The sequence below is a fragment of the Cherax quadricarinatus genome, unplaced genomic scaffold (assembly GCF_038502225.1).
Source record: "Cherax quadricarinatus isolate ZL_2023a unplaced genomic scaffold, ASM3850222v1 Contig3689, whole genome shotgun sequence".
NCBI classification, from domain to species: Eukaryota; Metazoa; Arthropoda; class Malacostraca; order Decapoda; family Parastacidae; genus Cherax; species Cherax quadricarinatus.
Genome location: NW_027198715.1, coordinates 17501 through 37697, shown reverse-complemented (window position 1 = coordinate 37697; position 20197 = coordinate 17501). Strand labels below are relative to the sequence as shown.

Sequence of the window (20197 nt, the reverse complement as noted above, 5' to 3'; positions counted from 1 at the left end):
TGTGTGTGTGTGTGTGTGTGTATGTTTTGTGTGTATGTGTGTGTGTGTGTGTGTGTGTGTGTGTGTGTGTGTGTTTGTGTGTGTGTGTGTGTGTGTGTGTATGTGTGTGTGTGTGTATGTTTTGTGTGTATGTGTGTGTGTGTGTGTGTGTGTGTATGTGTTGTGTATGTGTTGTGTATGTGTGTGATGTGTGTGTGATGTGTGTGTGTGTGTGTGTGTGTGTTTGTGTGTGTGTGTGTGTGTGTGTGTGTGTGTGTGTGTGTGTTGTGTATGTGTTGTGTATGTGTTGTGTATGTGTGTGTGTGTGTGTGTGTGTGTGTGTGTGTGTGTGTGTGTGTGTGTGTGTGTGTGTGTGTGTGTGTGTGTGTGTGTGTGTGTGTTGTGTATTTGTGTGTGTGTGTGTGTGTGTGTGTGTGTGTGTGTGTGTGTTGTGTGGGGGGGGTGTCTGCGTCTGAGTACTCACCTAATTTTGGTTCCATGGGTCAAGTCACAGCTCCTGGCCCCGCCTCTTCACTGGTCGCTACTAGATCCACCGTCTCCCTGCTCCATAAGCTTTATCATACCTCTTCTTAAAGCTATGTATGGATCCTGCCTCCACTACCTCAGCCTTCCACTTATATATTACACATTATTCTAACAATTACGTCCATTTACGGCGGAATATTTCCAATAATAATTTCGGAAGAATGAGACATACACACACAGGAGCTGTGACTCGACCCCTGCAACTATATATAGGCTGAGCACATACATCAAAGTGTCCATCGACAAATGCCTTTGACAACGGTTACTCACAAACACGGGCCCCATATATAAAAACGTTGAGAAATGGAATAACTAGACGAGCCTGGCCCATGGCCGGGCTCAGAGAGTAAATAAACTCTCGAAACTCTTCAAGGGTATATCAGTCACATGATGACCAGCAGCTGGAGTTTTTGGTCATCTGACCGAGGCCTTCCACCGGCTTACCCCTCCATCCCTTTAAAAATTATGACTATATAACAGTCACAGAGCTGAAACACGACTCCAGTAATCAAGCAGGACCTTAATAACACAAGACAGAATACTCCAGTAGTCAAGTAGGACCTTAATAACACAAGATAGAGCTCAACATCACACTGTACAGATTAATCTGGAACTCGGTGCATATACCTGTCTACTTTCGACTAGTAAACGTCTACAACCACGTTGTAACTAGTAACTAGTAACACAAGCAGTAATAAACGGTTGAAACAAGGATCATTCTATGTACGGGTTGTGTATTCTTCCACTCACATTACTGTGCCTTAATTTTAAATACTCTAGGCCTACGGATATAGGCCGCTTACATTTTTCACATCTTATGTTCTACTGTGATGGTCAACTCATCCCTGGGAACAAATTAAACTCGTTGTAATCGTAACAAATATTAAACGAGTGGATGGGTGAGCCAGTGGAAGGCCTCGGTCAGATGACCAAAAGCTCCAGCTGCTGGTTATCATGTGACCTGGAGGCTGACACCTCCAGGGATCCATAGTGTAAACACACACACACACACACACACACACACACACACACACACACACACACACACACAATAATTATACTGTTAATTTTGTTAATTTATACACATTTCTAGTTTGTATTATTAAAATAATTTAATATGTTAATAATGATTTAACATGTTACAGGTATTTTTGTGTTAGATTATACATGCATAGTGTGTGTGTGTATGTGTGTGTGTGTGTGTGTGTGTGTGTGTGTGTGTGTGTGTGTGTGTGTGTGTGTGTGTGTGTGTGTGTGTGTGTGTGTGTGTGTGTATGTGTGTGTGTCCATGCACCTGACACTTACCTGTGACCCCCTACGAGAGGTCACACCCTACCCTCGACCGCGAAGCCAGGCCAGGCCAGGCCAGACCTCACTGATGCCCCGATCAAGCAGCCTGTTGATGCTAGCGGGCCGCAGATCAAACAAGAGTTTTCCAGGACTCACCTGTTTCTCCAGTGGTCACGATGGCAGGTTCCGAAGGTGGTCCCCGACCGATCTTATTCACGGCCAACACATGGAATTCGTACTCAGTGAACGGAGTCAGATCTGCCAACACAAATATACCAAATCAGCAACACTAAAATAGGTATATACATAATTGTAATAGGTATATACATCACTAAAATAGGCATATACATCACGAAAATAGGTATAGACATCACTAAGCATAATCACGAAAATAGGCATATACATCACGAAAATAGGTTTATATATATATATATATATATATATATATATATATATATATATATATATATATATGTGTGTGTGTGTATGTGTATGTGTGTGTGTATATGTGTGTGTGTGTATGTGTGTGTGTGTGTGTGTGTGTGTGTGTGTGTGTGTGTGTGTGTGTGTGTGTGTGTGTGTGTACTCACCTAGTTGTACTTACCTAGTTGAGGTTGCGGGGGTCGAGTCCGAGCTCCTGGCCCCGCCTCTTCACTGATCGCTACTAGGTCACTCTCCCTGAGCCGTGAGCTTTATCATACCTCTGCTTAAAGCTATGTATGGATCCTGCCTCCACTACATCGCTTCCCAAACTATTCCACTTACTGACTACTCTGTGGCTGAAGAAATACTTCCTAACATCCCTGTGATTCATCTGTGTCTTTAGCTTCCAACTGTGTCCCCTTGTTACTGTGTCCAAACTCTGGAACATCCTGTCTTTGTCCACCTTGTCAATTCCCCTCAGTATTTTGTATGTCGTTATCATGTCCCCCCTATCTCTCCTGTCCTCCAGTGTCGTCAGGTTGATTTCCCTTAACCTCTCCTCGTAGGACATACCTCTTAGCTCTGGGACTAGTCTTGTTGCAAACCTTTGCACTTTCTCTAGTTTCTTTACGTGCTTGGCTAGGTGTGGGTTCCAAACTGGTGCCGCATACTCCAATATGGGCCTAACGTATACGGTGTACAGGGTCCTGAACGATTCCTTATTAAGATGTCGGAATGCTGTTCTGAGGTTTGCTAGGCGCCCATATGCTGCAGCAGTTATTTGGTTGATGTGCGCTTCAGGAGATGTGCCTGGTGTTATACTCACCCCAAGATCTTTTTCCTTGAGTGAGGTTTGTAGTCTCTGACCCCCTAGACTGTACTCCGTCTGCGGCCTTCTTTGTGTGTGTGTGTGTGTGTGTGTGTGTGCAAATAATTGCAGACAGGCGATCTTAACTATGTAGGACAACCCACGGGGGGGAGGGAATCTCCAGCTCGAGTACTCTCACTTCTCTCAGTGCGTCATCAGGAGCTGTGCAATGTTGCAAGGGAGCAACCAAAGCAGGGAGAGAGGTGTCTCAGAGTAGCGTAGGTGTCACCGTCCACGGTAAGGTAGGTGCCACCGTCCACGGTAAGGTAGGTGTCACCGTCCACGGTAAGGTAGGTGTCACCGTCCACGGTAAGGTAGGTGTCACCGTCCACGGTAAGGTAGGTGCCACCGTCCACGGTAAGGTAGGTGCCACCGTCCACGGTAAGGTAGGTGCCACCGTCCACGGTAAGGTAGGTGTCACCGTCCACGGTAAGGTAGGTGCCACCGTCCACGGTAAGGTAGGTGTCACCGTCCACGGTAAGGTAGGTGTCACCGTCCACGGTAAGGTAGGTGCCACCGTCCACGGTAAGGTAGGTGCCACCGTCCACGGTAAGGTAGGTGTCACCGTCCACGGTAAGGTATGTGCCACCGTCCACGGTAAGGTAGGTGCCACCGTCCACGGTAAGGTAGGTGCCACCGTCCACGGTAAGGTAGGTGTCACCGTCCACGGTAAGGTAGGTGTCACCGTCCACGGTAAGGTAGGTGTCACCGTCCACGGTAAGGTAGGTGTCACCGTCCACGGTAAGGTAGGTGCCACCGTCCACGGTAAGGTAGGTGCCACCGTCCACGGTAAGGTAGGTGTCACCGTCCACGGTAAGGTAGGTGTCACCGTCCACGGTAAGGTAGGTGCCACCGTCCACGGTAAGGTAGGTGTCACCGTCCACGGTAAGGTAGGTGTCACCGTCCACGGTAAGGTAGGTGCCACCGTCCACGGTAAGGTAGGTGTCACCGTCCACGGTAAGGTAGGTGCCACCGTCCACGGTAAGGTAGGTGCCACCGTCCACGGTAAGGTAGGTGCCACCGTCCACGGTAAGGTAGGTGTCACCGTCCACGGTAAGGTAGGTGCCACCGTCCACGGTAAGGTAGGTGTCACCGTCCACGGTAAGGTAGGTGTCACCGTCCACGGTAAGGTAGGTGTCACCGTCCACGGTAAGGTAGGTGCCACCGTCCACGGTTAGGTAGGTGCCATGTGGTATAGGGTAGCACTCAGTGACATGTGGTACAGGGCAGTGGTAGTCCAGTTCGATAAAGACGATCTACAGCACATCGACTACAGCACCAGACGAGCCTGGTCCATGGCCGGGCTCAGAGAGTAGATATACTCTCGAAACTCTTCAAAGGTAAGGTATATCATGCCAACTGCTTCACTGACCGTAATTATCAGCTCCCCCAAAGAAAGCAGGAACACTGCATCAGGCCTACTGGCCCATGTGAGGCAGGTCCAAGTCTCCTACCGGCTTAAGTCAATGTCCCAACCTAGTCAGGTCAGGTCACATTCACCTAAGGAAGGTGCACGGCATCCGGTGACCTCTGAGCGTTGCTTGCGAGGTCACCAGACCCAATCTCAATTCTCTGATACGATTATATTCCTTGTAATCCGTGGATTTAGGAGCCTGGTGGATTGGCTAATCCCTAATGTCTGAGTCTCTCTCCAACACGCAACCAATCCCTCTGATTAACCAATCCTTGGTGCATAAAACAGCCCAAACACGCTACCAATCCCACTAAGCCAACACGCTACCTGGAGTTTACCTGGAGAGAGTTCCAGGGGCCAACTCCCCCGCAGCCCGGTCTGTGACCAGGCCTCCTGGTGGATCAGAGCCTGATCATCCAGGCTGTTACTGCTGGCTGCATGCAATCCAACGTACGAGCCACAGCCCGGCTGGTCAGGTACCGACTTCAGGTGCTTGTCCAGTGCCAACTTGAAGACTGTCAGGGGTCTATTGGTAATCCCCCTTATGTATGCTGGGAGGCAGTTGAACAGTCTCGGGCCCCTGACACTTATTGTATGGTCTCTTAACGTGCTAGTGACGCCCCTGCTTTTCATTGGGGGGATGGTGCATCGTCTGCCAAGTCTTTTGCTTTCGTAGTGAGTGATTTTCGTGTGCAAGTTCGGTACTAGTCCCTCTAGGATTTTCCAGGTGTATATAATCATGTATCTCTCCCTCCTGCGTTCCAGGGAATACAGGTTTAGGAACCTCAAGCGCTCCCAGTAATTGAGGTGTTTTATCTCCGTTATGCGTGCCGTGAAAGTTCTCTGTACATTTTCTAGGTCAGCAATTTCACCTGCCTTGAAAGGTGCTGTTAGTGTGCAGCAATATTCCAGCCTAGATAGAACAAGTGACCTGAAGAGTGTCATCATGGGCTTGACATCCCTAGTTTTGAAGGTTCTCATTATCCATCCTGTCATTTTTCTAGCAGATGCGATTGATACAATGTTATGGTCCTTGAAGGTGAGATCCTCCGACATGATCACTCCCAGGTCTTTGACGTTGGTGTTTCGCTCTATTTTGTGGCCAGAATTTGTTTTGTACTCTGATGAAGATTTAATTTCCTCGTGTTTACCATATCTGAGTAATTGAAATTTCTCATCGTTGAACTTCATATTGTTTTCTGCAGCCCACTGAAAGATTTGGTTGATGTCCGCCTGGAGCCTTGCAGTGTCTGCAATGTCTGCCTGGAGCCTTGCAGTGTCTGCAATGTCTGCCTGGAGCCTTGCAGTGTCTGCAATGTCTGCCTGGAGCCTTGCAGTGTCTGCAATGTCTGCCTGTAGCCTTGCAGTGTCTGCAATGTCTGCCTGGAGCCTTGTAGTGTCTGCAATGTCTGCCTGGAGCCTTGCAGTGTCTGCAATGTCTGCCTGGAGCCTTGTAGTGTCTGCAATGTCTGCCTGGAGCCTTGCAGTGTCTGCAATGTCTGCCTGGAGCCTTGTAGTGTCTGCAATGTCTGCCTGGAGCCTTGCAGTGTCTGCAATGTCTGCCTGGAGCCTTGTAGTGTCTGCAATGTCTGCCTGGAGCCTTGTAGTGTCTGCAATGTCTGCATGGAGCCTTGTAGTGTCTACAATGTCTGCCTGGAGATTTGTAGTGTCTACAATGTCTGCCTGGAGCCTTGTAGTGTCTACAATGTCTGCCTGGAGCCTAGCAGTGTCTGCAATGTCCGCCTGGAGCCTTGTAGTGTCTGCAATGTCTGCCTGGAGCCTTGCAGTATCTGCAATGTCTGCCAGGAGCCTTGCAGTGTCTGCAATGTCTGCCTGGAGCTTTGCAGTGTCTGCAATGTCTGCCTGGAGGATTGCAGTGTCTGCAATGTCTGCCTGGAGCCTTGCAGTGTCTGCAATGTCTGCCTGGAGCCTTGCAGTGTCTGCAATGTCTGCCTGGAGCCTTGCAGTGTCTGCAATGTCTGTCTGGAGCCTTGCAGTGTCTGCAATGTCTGCCTGGAGCCTTGCAGTGTCTGCAATGTCTGCCTGGAGCCTTGCAGTGTCTGCAATGTCTGTCTGGAGCCTTGCAGTGTCTACAATGTCTGCCTGGAGCCTTGCAGTGTCTGCAATGTCTGCCTGGAGCCTTGCAGTATCTGCAATGTCTGCCAGGAGCCTTGCAGTGTCTGCAATGTCTGCCTGGAGCCTTGCAGTGTCTGCAATGTCTGCCTGGAGCCTTGCAGTGTCTGCAATGTCTGCCTGGAGCCTTGCAGTGTCTGCAATGTCTGTCTGGAGCCTTGCAGTGTCTACAATGTCTGCCTGGAGCCTTGCAGTGTCTGCAATGTCTGCCTGGAGCCTTGCAGTGTCTGCAATGTCTGCCTGGAGCCTTGCAGTGTCTGCAATGTCTGCCTGGAGCCTTGCAGTATCTGCAATGTCTGCCTGGAGCCTTGCAGTGTCTGCAATGTCTGCCTGGAGCCTTGCAGTGTCTGCAATGTCTGCCTGGAGCCTTGCAGTGTCTGCAATGTCTGCCTGGAGCCTTGCAGTGTCTGCAATGTCTGCCTGGAGCCTTGCAGTGTCTGCAATGTCTGCCTGGAGCCTTGCAGTATCTGCAATGTCTGCCTGGAGCCTTGCAGTATCTGCAATGTCTGCCAGGAGCCTTGCAGTGTCTGCAATGTCTGCCTGGAGCCTTGCAGTGTCTGCAATGTCTGCCTGGAGCCTTGCAGTGTCTGCAATGTCTGCCTGGAGCCTTGCAGTGTCTGCAATGTCTGTCTGGAGCCTTGCAGTGTCTACAATGTCTGCCTGGAGCCTTGCAGTGTCTGCAATGTCTGCCTGGAGCCTTGCAGTGTCTGCAATGTCTGCCTGGAGCCTTGCAGTGTCTGCAATGTCTGCCTGGAGCCTTGCAGTATCTGCAATGTCTGCCTGGAGCCTTGCAGTGTCTGCAATGTCTGCCTGGAGCCTTGCAGTGTCTGCAATGTCTGCCTGGAGCCTTGCAGTGTCTGCAATGTCTGCCTGGAGCCTTGCAGTGTCTGCAATGTCTGCCTGGAGCCTTGCAGTGTCTGCAATGTCTGCCTGGAGCCTTGCAGTATCTGCAATGTCTGCCTGGAGCCTTGCAGTGTCTGCAATGTCTGCCTGGAGCCTTGCAGTGTCTGCAATGTCTGCCTGGAGCCTTGCAGTGTCTGCAATGTCTGCCCGGAGCCTTGCAGTGTCTGCAATGTCTGCCTGGAGCCTTGCAGTGTCTGCAATGTCTGCCTGGAGCCTTGCAGTGTCTGCAATGTCTGCCTGGAGCCTTGCAGTATCTGCAATGTCTGCTTGGAGCCTAGCAGTGTCTGCAATGTCTGCCTGGAGCCTTGCAGTGTCTGCAATGTCTGCCTGGAGCCTTGCAGTGTCTGCAATGTCTGCCTGGAGCCTTGCAGTATCTGCAATGTCTGCCTGGAGCCTTGCAGTGTCTGCAATGTCTGCCTGGAGCCTTGCAGTGTCTGCAATGTCTGCCTGGAGCCTTGCAGTGTCTGCAATGTCTGCCCGGAGCCTTGCAGTGTCTGCAATGTCTGCCTGGAGCCTTGCAGTGTCTGCAATGTCTGCCTGGAGCTTTGCAGTGTCTGCAATGTCTGCCTGGAGCCTTGCAGTGTCTGCAATGTCTGCCTGGAGCCTTGCAGTGTCTGCAATGTCTGCCTGGAGCCTTGCAGTGTCTGCAATGTCTGCCTGGAGCCTTGTAGTGTCTGCAATGTCTGCCTGGAGCCTAGCAGTGTCTGCAATGTCTGCCTGGAGCCTTGTAGTGTCTACAATGTCTGCCTGGAGCCTAGCAGTGTCTGCAATGTCTGCCTGGAGCCTTGCAGTGTCTGCAATGTCTGCCTGGAGCCTTGTAGTGTCTACAATGTCTGCCTGGAGCCTAGCAGTGTCTGCAATGTCTGCCTGGAGCCTTGTAGTGTCTACAATGTCTGCCTGGAGCCTAGCAGTGTCTGTAATGTCTGCCTGGAGCCTTGTAGTGTCTACAATGTCTGCCTGGAGCCTAGCAGTGTCTGCAATGTCTGCCTGGAGCCTTGCAGTGTCTGCAATGTCTGCCTGGAGCCTTGTAGTGTCTACAATGTCTGCCTGGAGCCTAGCAGTGTCTGCAATGTCTGCCTGGAGCCTTGCAGTGTCTACAATGTCTGCCTGGAGCCTTGTAGTGTCTACAATGTCTGCCTGGAGCCTAGCAGTGTGTGCAATGTCTGCCTGGAGCCTTGCAGTGTCTGCAATGTCTGCCTGGAGCCTTGTAGTGTCTACAATGTCTGCCTGGAGCCTTGCAGTGTCTGCAATGTCTGCCTGGAGCCTTGCAGTGTCTGCAATGTCTGCCTGGAGCCTTGCAGTGTCTGCAATGTCTGCCTGGAGCCTTGCAGTGTCTGCAATGTCTGCCTGGAGCCTTGCAGTGTCTGCAATGTCTGCCTGTAGCCTTGCAGTGTCTGCAATGTCTGCCTGGAGCCTTGTAGTGTCTGCAATGTCTGCCTGGAGCCTTGCAGTGTCTGCAATGTCTGCCTGGAGCCTTGTAGTGTCTACAATGTCTGCCTGGAGCCTAGCAGTGTCTGCAATGTCTGCCTGGAGCCTTGCAGTGTCTGCAATGTCTGCCTGGAGCATTGTAGTGTCTACAATGTCTGCCTGGAGCCTAGCAGTGTCTGCAATGTCTGCCTGGAGCCTTGCAGTGTCTACAATGTCTGCCTGGAGCCTTGTAGTGTCTACAATGTCTGCCTGGAGCCTAGCAGTGTCTGCAATGTCTGCCTGGAGCCTTGTAGTGTCTGCAATGTCTGCCTGTAGCCTTGCAGTGTCTGCAATGTCTGCCTGGAGCCTTGTAGTGTCTGCAATGTCTGCCTGGAGCCTTGCAGTGTCTGCAATGTCTGCCTGGAGCCTTGTAGTGTCTACAATGTCTGCCTGGAGCCTAGCAGTGTCTGCAATGTCTGCCTGGAGCCTTGCAGTGTCTGCAATGTCTGCCTGGAGCCTTGTAGTGTCTACAATGTCTGCCTGGAGCCTAGCAGTGTCTGCAATGTCTGCCTGGAGCCTTGCAGTGTCTACAATGTCTGCCTGGAGCCTTGTAGTGTCTACAATGTCTGCCTGGAGCCTAGCAGTGTCTGCAATGTCTGCCTGGAGCCTTGTAGTGTCTACAATGTCTGCCTGGAGCCTAGCAGTGTCTGCAATGTCTGCCTGGAGCCTTGCAGTGTCTGCAATGTCTGCCTGGAGCCTTGCAGTGTCTGCAATGTCTGCCTGGAGCCTTGCAGTGTCTGCAATGTCTGCCTGGAGCCTTGTAGTGTCTGCAATGTCTGCCTGGAGCCTTGCAGTGTCTGCAATGTCTGCCTGGAGCCTTGTAGTGTCTGCAATGTCTGCCTGGAGCCTTGCAGTGTCTGCAATGTCTGCCTGGAGCCTTGTAGTGTCTACAATGTCTGCCTGGAGCCTAGCAGTGTCTGCAATGTCTGCCTGGAGCCTTGCAGTGTCTGCAATGTCTGCCTGGAGCCTTGCAGTGTCTGCAATGTCTGTCTGGAGCCTTGCAGTGTCTGCAATGTCTGCCTGGAGCCTTGCAGTGTCTGCAATGTCTGCCTGGAGCCTTGTAGTGTCTACAATGTCTGCCTGGAGCCTAGCAGTGTCTGCAATGTCTGCCTGGAGCCTTGCAGTGTCTGCAATGTCTGCCTGGAGCCTTGTAGTGTCTACAATGTCTGCCTGGAGCCTAGCAGTGTCTGCAATGTCTGCCTGGAGCCTTGTAGTGTCTGCAATGTCTACCTGGAGCCTTGCAGTGTCTGCAATGTCTACCTGGAGCCTTGCAGTGTCTGCAATGGAAGACACTGTCATGCAGATTCGGGTGTCATCTGCAAAGGAAGACACGGTGCTGTGGCTGACATCCTTGTCTATGTCTGAACCAGCACAACACACTACCAATCCCTACCGTCAGAACCAGCACAACACACTACCAATCCCTACCGTCAGAACCAGCACAACACACTACCAATCCCTACCGTCAGAACCAGCACAACACACTACCAATCCCTACCGTCAGAACCAGCACAACACACTACCAATCCCTACCGTCAGAACCAGCACAACACACTACCAATCTCTACCGTCAGAACCAGCACAACACACTACCAATCTCTACCGTCAGAACCAGCACAACACACTACCAATCCCCGTCAGAACCAGCACAACACACTACCAATCCCTACCGTCAGAACCAGCACAACACACTACCAATCCCTACCGTCAGAACCAGCACAACACACTACCAATCCCTACCGTCAGAACCAGCACAACACACTACCAATCCCTACCGTCAGAACCAGCACAACACACTACCAATCTCTACCGTCAGAACCAGCACAACACACTACCAATCCCTACCGTCAGAACCAGCACAACACACTACCAATCTCTACCGTCAGAACCAGCACAACACACTACCAATCTCTACCGTCAGAACCAGCACAACACACTACCAATCCCTACCGTCAGAACCAACACAACACACTACCAATCCCTACCGTCAGAACCAGCACAACACACTACCAATCTCTACCGTCAGAACCAGCACAACACACTACCAATCCCTACCGTCAGAACCAGCACAACACACTACCAATCCCTACCGTCAGAACCAGCACAACACACTACCAATCCCTACCGTCAGAACCAGCACAACACACTACCAATCTCTACCGTCAGAACCAGCACAACACACTACCAATCTCTACCGTCAGAACCAGCACAACACACTACCAATCTCTACCGTCAGAACCAGCACAACACACTACCAATCCCTACCGTCAGAACCAACACAACACACTACCAATCCCTACCGTCAGAACCAGCACAACACACTACCAATCTCTACCGTCAGAACCAGCACAACACACTACCAATCCCTACCGTCAGAACCAGCACAACACACTACCAATCCCTACCGTCAGAACCAGCACAACACACTACCAATCCCTACCGTCAGAACCAGCACAACACACTACCAATCCCTACCGTCAGAACCAGCACAACACACTACCAATCTCTACCGTCAGAACCAGCACAACACACTACCAATCCCTACCGTCAGAACCAGCACAACACACTACCAATCCCTACCGTCAGAACCAGCACAACACACTACCAATCCCTACCGTCAGAACCAGCACAACACACTACCAATCCCTACCGTCAGAACCAGCACAACACACTACTAATCCCTACCGTCAGAACCAGCACAACACACTACCAATCCCTACCGTCAGAACCAGCACAACACACTACCAATCCCTACCGTCAGAACCAGCACAACACACTACCAATCCCTACCGTCAGAACCAACACAACACACTACCAATCCCTACCGTCAGAACCAGCACAACACACTACCAATCTCTACCGTCAGAACCAGCACAACACACTACCAATCCCTACCGTCAGAACCAACACAACACACTACCAATCCCTACCGTCAGAACCAGCACAACACACTACCAATCCCTACCGTCAGAACCAGCACAACACACTACCAATCCCTACCGTCAGAACCAACACAACACACTACCAATCCCTACCGTCAGAACCAGCACAACACACTACCAATCCCTACCGTCAGAACCAACACAACACACTACCAATCCCTACCGTCAGAACCAGCACAACACACTACCAATCCCTACCGTCAGAACCAGCACACACTACCAATCCCTACCGTCAGAACCAACACAACACACTACCAATCTCTACCGTCAGAACCAGCACAACACACTACCAATCCCTACCGTCAGAACCAGCACAACACACTACCAATCCCTACCGTCAGAACCAGCACAACACACTACTAATCCCTACCGTCAGAACCAGCACAACACACTACCAATCCCTACCGTCTGAACCAGCACAACACACTACCAATCCCTACCGTCTGAACCAGCACAACACACTACCAATCCCTACCGTCTGAACCAGCACAACACACTACCAATCCCTACCGTCTGAACCAGCACAACACACTACCAATCCCTACCGTCAGAACCAGCACAACACACTACCAATCCCTACCGTCAGAACCAGCACAACACACTACCAATCCCTACCGTCAGAACCAGCACAACACACTACCAATCCCTACCGTCAGAACCAGCACAACACACTACCAATCCCTACCGTCAGACCCAGCACATCACACTACCAATCTCTACCGTCAGAACCAGCACAACACACTACCAATCCCTACCGTCAGAACCAGCACAACACACTACTAATCCCTACCGTCAGACCCAGCACAACACACTACCAATCCCTACCGTCAGAACCAGCACACACTACCAATCCCTACCGTCAGAACCAACACAACACACTACCAATCCCTACCGTCAGAACCAGCACATCACACTACCAATCCCTACCGTCTGAACCAGCACAACACACTACCAATCCCTACCGTCAGAACCAGCACAACACACTACCAATCCCTACCGTCAGAACCAGCACAACACACTACCAATCCCTACCGTCAGAACCAGCACAACACACTACCAATCCCTACCGTCAGAACCAGCACACACTACCAATCCCTACCGTCAGAACCAGCACACACTACCAATCCCTACCGTCAGAACCAGCACAACACACTACCAATCCCTACTGTCAGAACCAGCACAACACACTACCAATCCCTACCGTCAGAACCAGCACAACACACTACCAATCCCTACCGTCAGAACCAGCACAACACACTACCAATCCCTACCGTCAGAACCAGCACATCACACTACCAATCCCTACCGTCAGAACCAGCACAACACACTACCAATCTCTACCGTCAGAACCAGCACATCACACTACCAATCCCTACCGTCAGAACCAGCACAACACACTACCAATCCCTACCGTCAGAACCAGCACAACACACTACCAATCTCTACCGTCAGAACCAGCACAACACACTACCAATCCCTACCGTCAGAACCAGCACAACACACTACCAATCTCTACCGTCAGAACCAGCACAACACACTACCAATCCCTACCGTCAGAACCAGCACAACACACTACCAATCCCTACCGTCAGAACCAGCACATCACACTACCAATCCCTACCGTCAGAACCAGCACAACACACTACCAATCCCTACCGTCAGAACCAGCACAACACACTACCAATCCCTACCGTCAGAACCAGCACAACACACTACTAATCCCTACCGTCAGAACCAGCACAATACACTACCAATCCCTACCGTCTGAACCAGCACAACACACTACCAATCCCTACCGTCTGAACCAGCACAACACACTACTAATCCCTACCGTCTGAACCAGCACAACACACTACTAATCCCTACCGTCAGAACCAGCACAACACACTACCAATCCCTACCGTCTGAACCAGCACAACACACTACCAATCCCTACCGTCAGAACCAGCACACACTACCAATCCCTACCGTCAGAACCAGCACACACTACCAATCCCTACCGTCTGAACCAGCACAACACGCGACCAATCCCTACCGTCAGAACCAGCACAACACACTACTAATCCCGTCAACGGTCAAATAACTCCCTAACATACCCACATAAATTACCTCTCTCTCACGTTTTTAATTACCTTACCATTCCACATTATAAAAAAAACAAAAGCCTTTTACATCAAACATAATTACCTAAGCCAATCACCAGCCCTTATTAGCGTCGCCTCTTCTTACAGCCATTTTTAAATGTTTTTTTCTCGCAGAAACACGAAAAATTAAATGCAGGTCGCATTTACCCTTTGATAACAGTGGATTAATATCGTTTAAAAGGCCCAGGGTGCGTGTTTCTATTGAAAATACTCGGGTAATGGAGTAATTATGACGGCCATTTTTCAGAGGATTTGGGAGGGAGGGAGGAGTGGTGACAGGAGGGAAGGGGTGGTAACAGGAGGGAAGGGGTGGTGACAGATAAAAATCACTGACATAGTCCCACTCCACAAAGGTGGCAGTAAAACAATAGCGTAACACTATAGACTGACAACACTGACGTCCCATATTATCAACATCTCTGAGTGAGTTTTAAGAAGCAAGATTGTTAAACAAGTGGAGTCACAACAACTGTATAACCCAGGTCAACATGGGTTTACAACAGGTCACTCCTGCCTCTCACAACTACTGGGCCAGTACAACATGGTCTTGGATGGTCACTCCTGCCTCTCACAACTACTGGACCAGTACAACATGGTCTTGGATGGTCACTCCTGCCTCTCACAACTACTGGACCAGTACAACATGGTCTTGGATGGTCACTCCTGCCTCTCACAACTACTGGGCCAGTACAACATGGTCTTGGATGGTCGTTCCTGCCTCTCACAACTACTGGACCAGTACAACATGGTCTTGGATGGTCGTTCCTGCCTCTCACAACTACTGGACCAGTACAACATGGTCTTGGATGGTCACTCCTGCCTCTCACAACTACTGGACCAGTACAACATGGTCTTGGATGGTCACTCCTGCCTCTCACAACTACTGGACCAGTACAACATGGTCTTGGATGGTCACTCCTGCCTCTCACAACTACTGGACCAGTACAACATGGTCTTGGATGGTCACTCCTGCCTCTCACAACTACTGGGCCAGTACAACATGGTCTTGGATGGTCACTCCTGCCTCTCACAACTACTGGACCAGTACAACATGGTCTTGGATGGTCACTCCTGCCTCTCACAACTACTGGACCAGTACAACATGGTCTTGGATGGTCACTCCTGCCTCTCACAACTACTGGGCCAGTACAACATGGTCTTGGATGGTCGTTCCTGCCTCTCACAACTACTGGACCAGTACAACATGGTCTTGGATGGTCGTTCCTGCCTCTCACAACTACTGGACCAGTACAACATGGTCTTGGATGGTCACTCCTGCCTCTCACAACTACTGGACCAGTACAACATGGTCTTGGATGGTCACTCCTGCCTCTCACAACTACTGGACCAGTACAACATGGTCTTGGATGGTCACTCCTACCTCTCACAACTACTGGACCAGTACAACATGGTCTTGGATGGTCACTCCTGCCTCTCACAACTACTGGACCAGTACAACATGGTCTTGGATGGTCACTCCTGCCTCTCACAACTACTGGACCAGTACAACATGGTCTTGGATGGTCACTCCTGCCTCTCACAACTACTGGGCCAGTACAACATGGTCTTGGATGGTCGTTCACAACTACTGGACCAGTACAACATGGTCTTGGATGGTCGTTCCTGCCTCTCACAACTACTGGACCAGTCTCACAACTACTGGACCAGTACAACATGGTCTTGGATGGTCGTTCCTGCCTCTCACAACTACTGGACCAGTACAACATGGTCTTGGATGGTCACTCCTGCCTCTCACAACTACTGGACCAGTACAACATGGTCTTGGATGGTCACTCCTGCCTCTCACAACTACTGGACCAGTACAACATGGTCTTGGATGGTCACTCCTACCTCTCACAACTACTGGACCAGTACAACATGGTCTTGGATGGTCACTCCTGCCTCTCACAACTACTGGACCAGTACAACATGGTCTTGGATGGTCACTCCTGCCTCTCACAACTACTGTACCAGTACAACATGGTCTTGGATGGTCGCTCCTGCCTCTCACAACTACTGGACCAGTACAACATGGTCTTGGATGGTCACTCCTGCCTCTCACAACTACTGGACCAGTACAACATGGTCTTGGATGGTCACTCCTGCCTCTCACAACTACTGGACCAGTACAACATGGTCTTGGATGGTCACTCCTGCCTCTCACAACTACTGGACCAGTACAACATGGTCTTGGATGGTCACTCCTGCCTCTCACAACTACTGGACCAGTACAACATGGTCTTGGATGGTCACTCCTGCCTCTCACAACTACTGGACCAGTACAACATGGTCTTGGATGGTCACTCCTGCCTCTCACAACTACTGGACCAGTACAACATGGTCTTGGATGGTCACTCCTGCCTCTCACAACTACTGGACCAGTACAACATGGTCTTGGATGGTCACTCCTGCCTCTCACAACTACTGGACCAGTACAACATGGTCTTGGATGGTCACTCCTGCCTCTCACAGCTACTGGACCAGTACAACATGGTCTTGGATAGTCACTCCTGCCTCTCACAACTACTGGACCAGTACAACATGGTCTTGGATGGTCACTCCTGCCTCTCACAACTACTGGACCAGTACCTTTTCTGTTTCTCAAGGCACAGTACTCGCCCCACTTCTGTTCCTCAAGGCACAGTACTCGCTCCACTTCTGTTTCTCAAGGCACAGTACTCGCTCCACTTCTGTTTCTCAAGGCACAGTACTCGCCCCACTTCTGTTCCTCAAGGCACAGTACTCGCCCCACTTCTGTTCCTCAAGGCACAGTACTCGCTCCACTTCTGTTTCTCAAGGCACAGTACTCGCTCCACTTCTGTTTCTCAAGGCACAGTACTCGCCCCACTTCTGTTTCTCAAGGCACAGTACTCGCCCCACTTCTGTTACTCAAGGTACAGAACTCGCCCAAGTTCTCTTTCTCAAGGCACAGAACTCGCCCAAGTTCTCTTTCTCAAGGCACAGAACTCGTTCGAGTTCTCTTTCTCAAGGTACAGAACTCGCCCGACTTCTGTTCCTCAAGGCACAGTACTCGCCCCACTTCTGTTTCTCAAGGCACAGTACTCGCCCCACTTCTGTTTCTCAAGGCACAGTACTCGCCCCACTTCTGTTTCTCAAGGCACAGTACTCGCCCCACTTCTGTTCCTCAAGGCACAGTACTCGCCCCACTTCTGTTTCTCAAGGCACAGTACTCGCCCCACTTCTGTTTCTCAAGGCACAGTACTCGCCCCACTTCTGTTCCTCAAGGCACAGTACTCGCCCCACTTCTGTTCCTCAAGGCACAGTACTCGCCCCACTTCTGTTTCTCAAGGCACAGTACTCGCCCCACTTCTGTTCTTCAACGCACAGTACTCGCCCCACTTCTGTTCCTTAAAGCACAGTACTTGCTCCACTTCTGTTTCTCAAGGCACAGTACTCGCCCCACTTCTGTTTCTCAAGGCACAGTACTCGCCCCACTTCTGTTCCTCAACGCACGGTACTCGCCCCACTTCTGTTTCTCAAGGCACAGTACTCGCCCCACTTCTGTTCCTCAAGGCACAGTACTCGCCCCACTTCTGTTCCTCAAGGCACAGTACTCGCCTCACTTCTGTTTCTCAAGGCACAGTACTCGCCCCACTTCTGTTCCTCAAGGCACAGTACTCGCCCCACTTCTGTTCAAGGCACAGTACTCGCCCCACTTCTGTTCCTCAAGGCACAGTACTCGCCCCACTTCTGTTTCTCAAGGCACAGTACTCGCCCCACTTCTGTTCCTCAAGGCACAGTACTCGCCCCACTTCTGTTCCTCAAGGCACAGTACTCGCCCCACTTCTGTTCCTCAAGGCACAGTACTCGCCCCACTTCTGTTCCTCAAGGCACAGTACTCGCCCCACTTCTGTTCCTCAAGGCACAGTACTCGCCCCACTTCTGTTCCTCAAGGCACAGTACTCGCCCCACTTCTGTTCCTCAAGGCACAGTACTCGCCCCACTTCTGTTCCTCAAGGCACAGTACTCGCCCCACTTCTGTTCCTCAAGGCACAGTACTCGCCCCACTTCTGTTCCTCAAGGCACAGTACTCGCCCCACTTCTGTTCCTCATCCTCACATCTGACACAGACAGGGACACAAACCACAGCACTGTATCACTCTTTGCTGACAACACTAGCATCTGTATGTTATCCACTGATGACAGTATAAACCTCCACTGACGTAAACCAAGTTTTACTGTGAAAAACTGGTATAAACCAAGTTTTACTGTGTACCACTGATATAAACCAAGTTTTACTGTGTACCACTGATATAAACCAAGTTTTACTGTGTACCACTGGTATAAACCAAGTTTTACTGTGTACCACTGATATAAACCAAGTTTTACTGTGTACCATTGATATAAAGCAAGTTTTACTGTGTACCACTGATATAAACCAAGTCTTCCAGTGGACCACTGATATAAACCAAGTTTTACTGTGAACCACTGATATAAACCAAGTCTTCCAGTGGACCACTGATATAAACCAAGTTTTACTGTGAACCACTGATATAAACCAAGTCTTCCAGTGGACCACTGATATAAACCAAGTTTTACTGTGAACCACTGATATAAACCAAGTCTTCCAGTGGACCACTGATATAAACCAAGTTTTACTGTGAACCACTGATATAAACCAAGTCTTCCAGTGGACCACTGATATAAACCAAGTTTTACTGTGAACCACTGATATAAACCAAGTCTTCCAGTGGATCACTGATATAAACCAAGTCTTCCAGTGTACCACTGATATAAACCAAGTCTTCCAGTGTACCACTGATATAAACCAAGTCTTCCAGTGGACCACTGATATAAACCAAGTCTTCCAGTGGACCACTGATATAAACCAAGTCTTCCAGTGTACCACTGATATAAACCAAGTCTTCCAGTGTACCACTGATATAAACCAAGTCTTCCAGTGTACCACTGATATAAACCAAGTCTTCCAGTGTACCACTGATATAAACCAAGTCTTCCAGTGTACCACTGATATAAACCAAGTCTTCCAGTGTACCACTGATATAAACCAAGTCTTCCAGTGGACCACTGATATAAACCAAGTCTTCCAGTGTACCACTGATATAAACCAAGTCTTCCAGTGGACCACTGATATAAACCAAGTCTTCCAGTGTACCACTGATATAAACCAAGTCTTCCAGTGGACCACTGATATAAACCAAGTCTTCCAGTGGACCCCTGATATAAACCAAGTCTTCCAGTGGACCACTGATATAAACCAAGTCTTCCAGTGGACCACTGATATAAACCAAGTCTTCCAGTGGACCACTGATATAAACCAAGTCTTCCAGTGGACCACTGATATAAACCAAGTCTTCCAGTGTACCACTGATATAAACCAAGTCTTCCAGTGGACCACTGATATAAACCAAGTCTTCCAGTGGACCACTGATATAAACCAAGTCTTCCAGTGTACAACTGATATAAACCAAGTCTTCCAGTGGACCACTGATATAAACCAAGTCTTCCAGTGGACCACTGATATAAACCAAGTCTTCCAGTGTACCACTGATATAAACCAAGTCTTCCAGTGGACCACTGATATAAACCAAGTCTTCCAGTGGACCACTGATATAAACCAAGTCTTCCAGTGTACCACTGATATAAACCAAGTCTTCCAGTGGACCACTGATATAAACCAAGTCTTCCAGTGGACCACTGATATAAACCAAGTCTTCCAGTGTACCACTGATATAAACCAAGTCTTCCAGTGGACCACTGATATAAACCAAGTCTTCCAGTGTACCACTGATATAAACCAAGTCTTCCAGTGGACCACTGATATAAACCAAGTCTTCCAGTGTACCACTGATATAAACCAAGTCTTCCAGTGTACCACTGATATAAACCAAGTCTTCCAGTGGACCACTGATATAAACCAAGTCTTCCAGTGGACCACTGATATAAACCAAGTCTTCCAGTGGACCACTGATATAAACCCACGCAGACCAGGGGCACCAACCCAGCAGACACAACCCACGCAGACCAGGGGCACCAACCCAGCAGACACAACCCACCAGACCAGGGGCACCAACCCAGCAGACACAACCCACGCAGACCAGGGGCA

General features: G+C 50.0%; 1 protein-coding gene across 1 annotated transcript in view; it reads right to left on the bottom strand.

Moving 5' to 3' along the window:
- Window positions 1-1930: 1930 nt before the first annotated feature.
- The window catches only part of LOC138852070 (tyrosine-protein phosphatase Lar-like), a 26177-nt gene continuing 7910 nt past the window's right edge, over window positions 1931-20197 (bottom strand). The window contains exon 4 of the mRNA XM_070081685.1: window positions 1931-2073. Within this exon, the coding sequence (XP_069937786.1) occupies window positions 1946-2073 (128 nt within the window). The 3' untranslated portion in view covers window positions 1931-1945. The remainder of the gene's footprint in view (window positions 2074-20197) is intronic.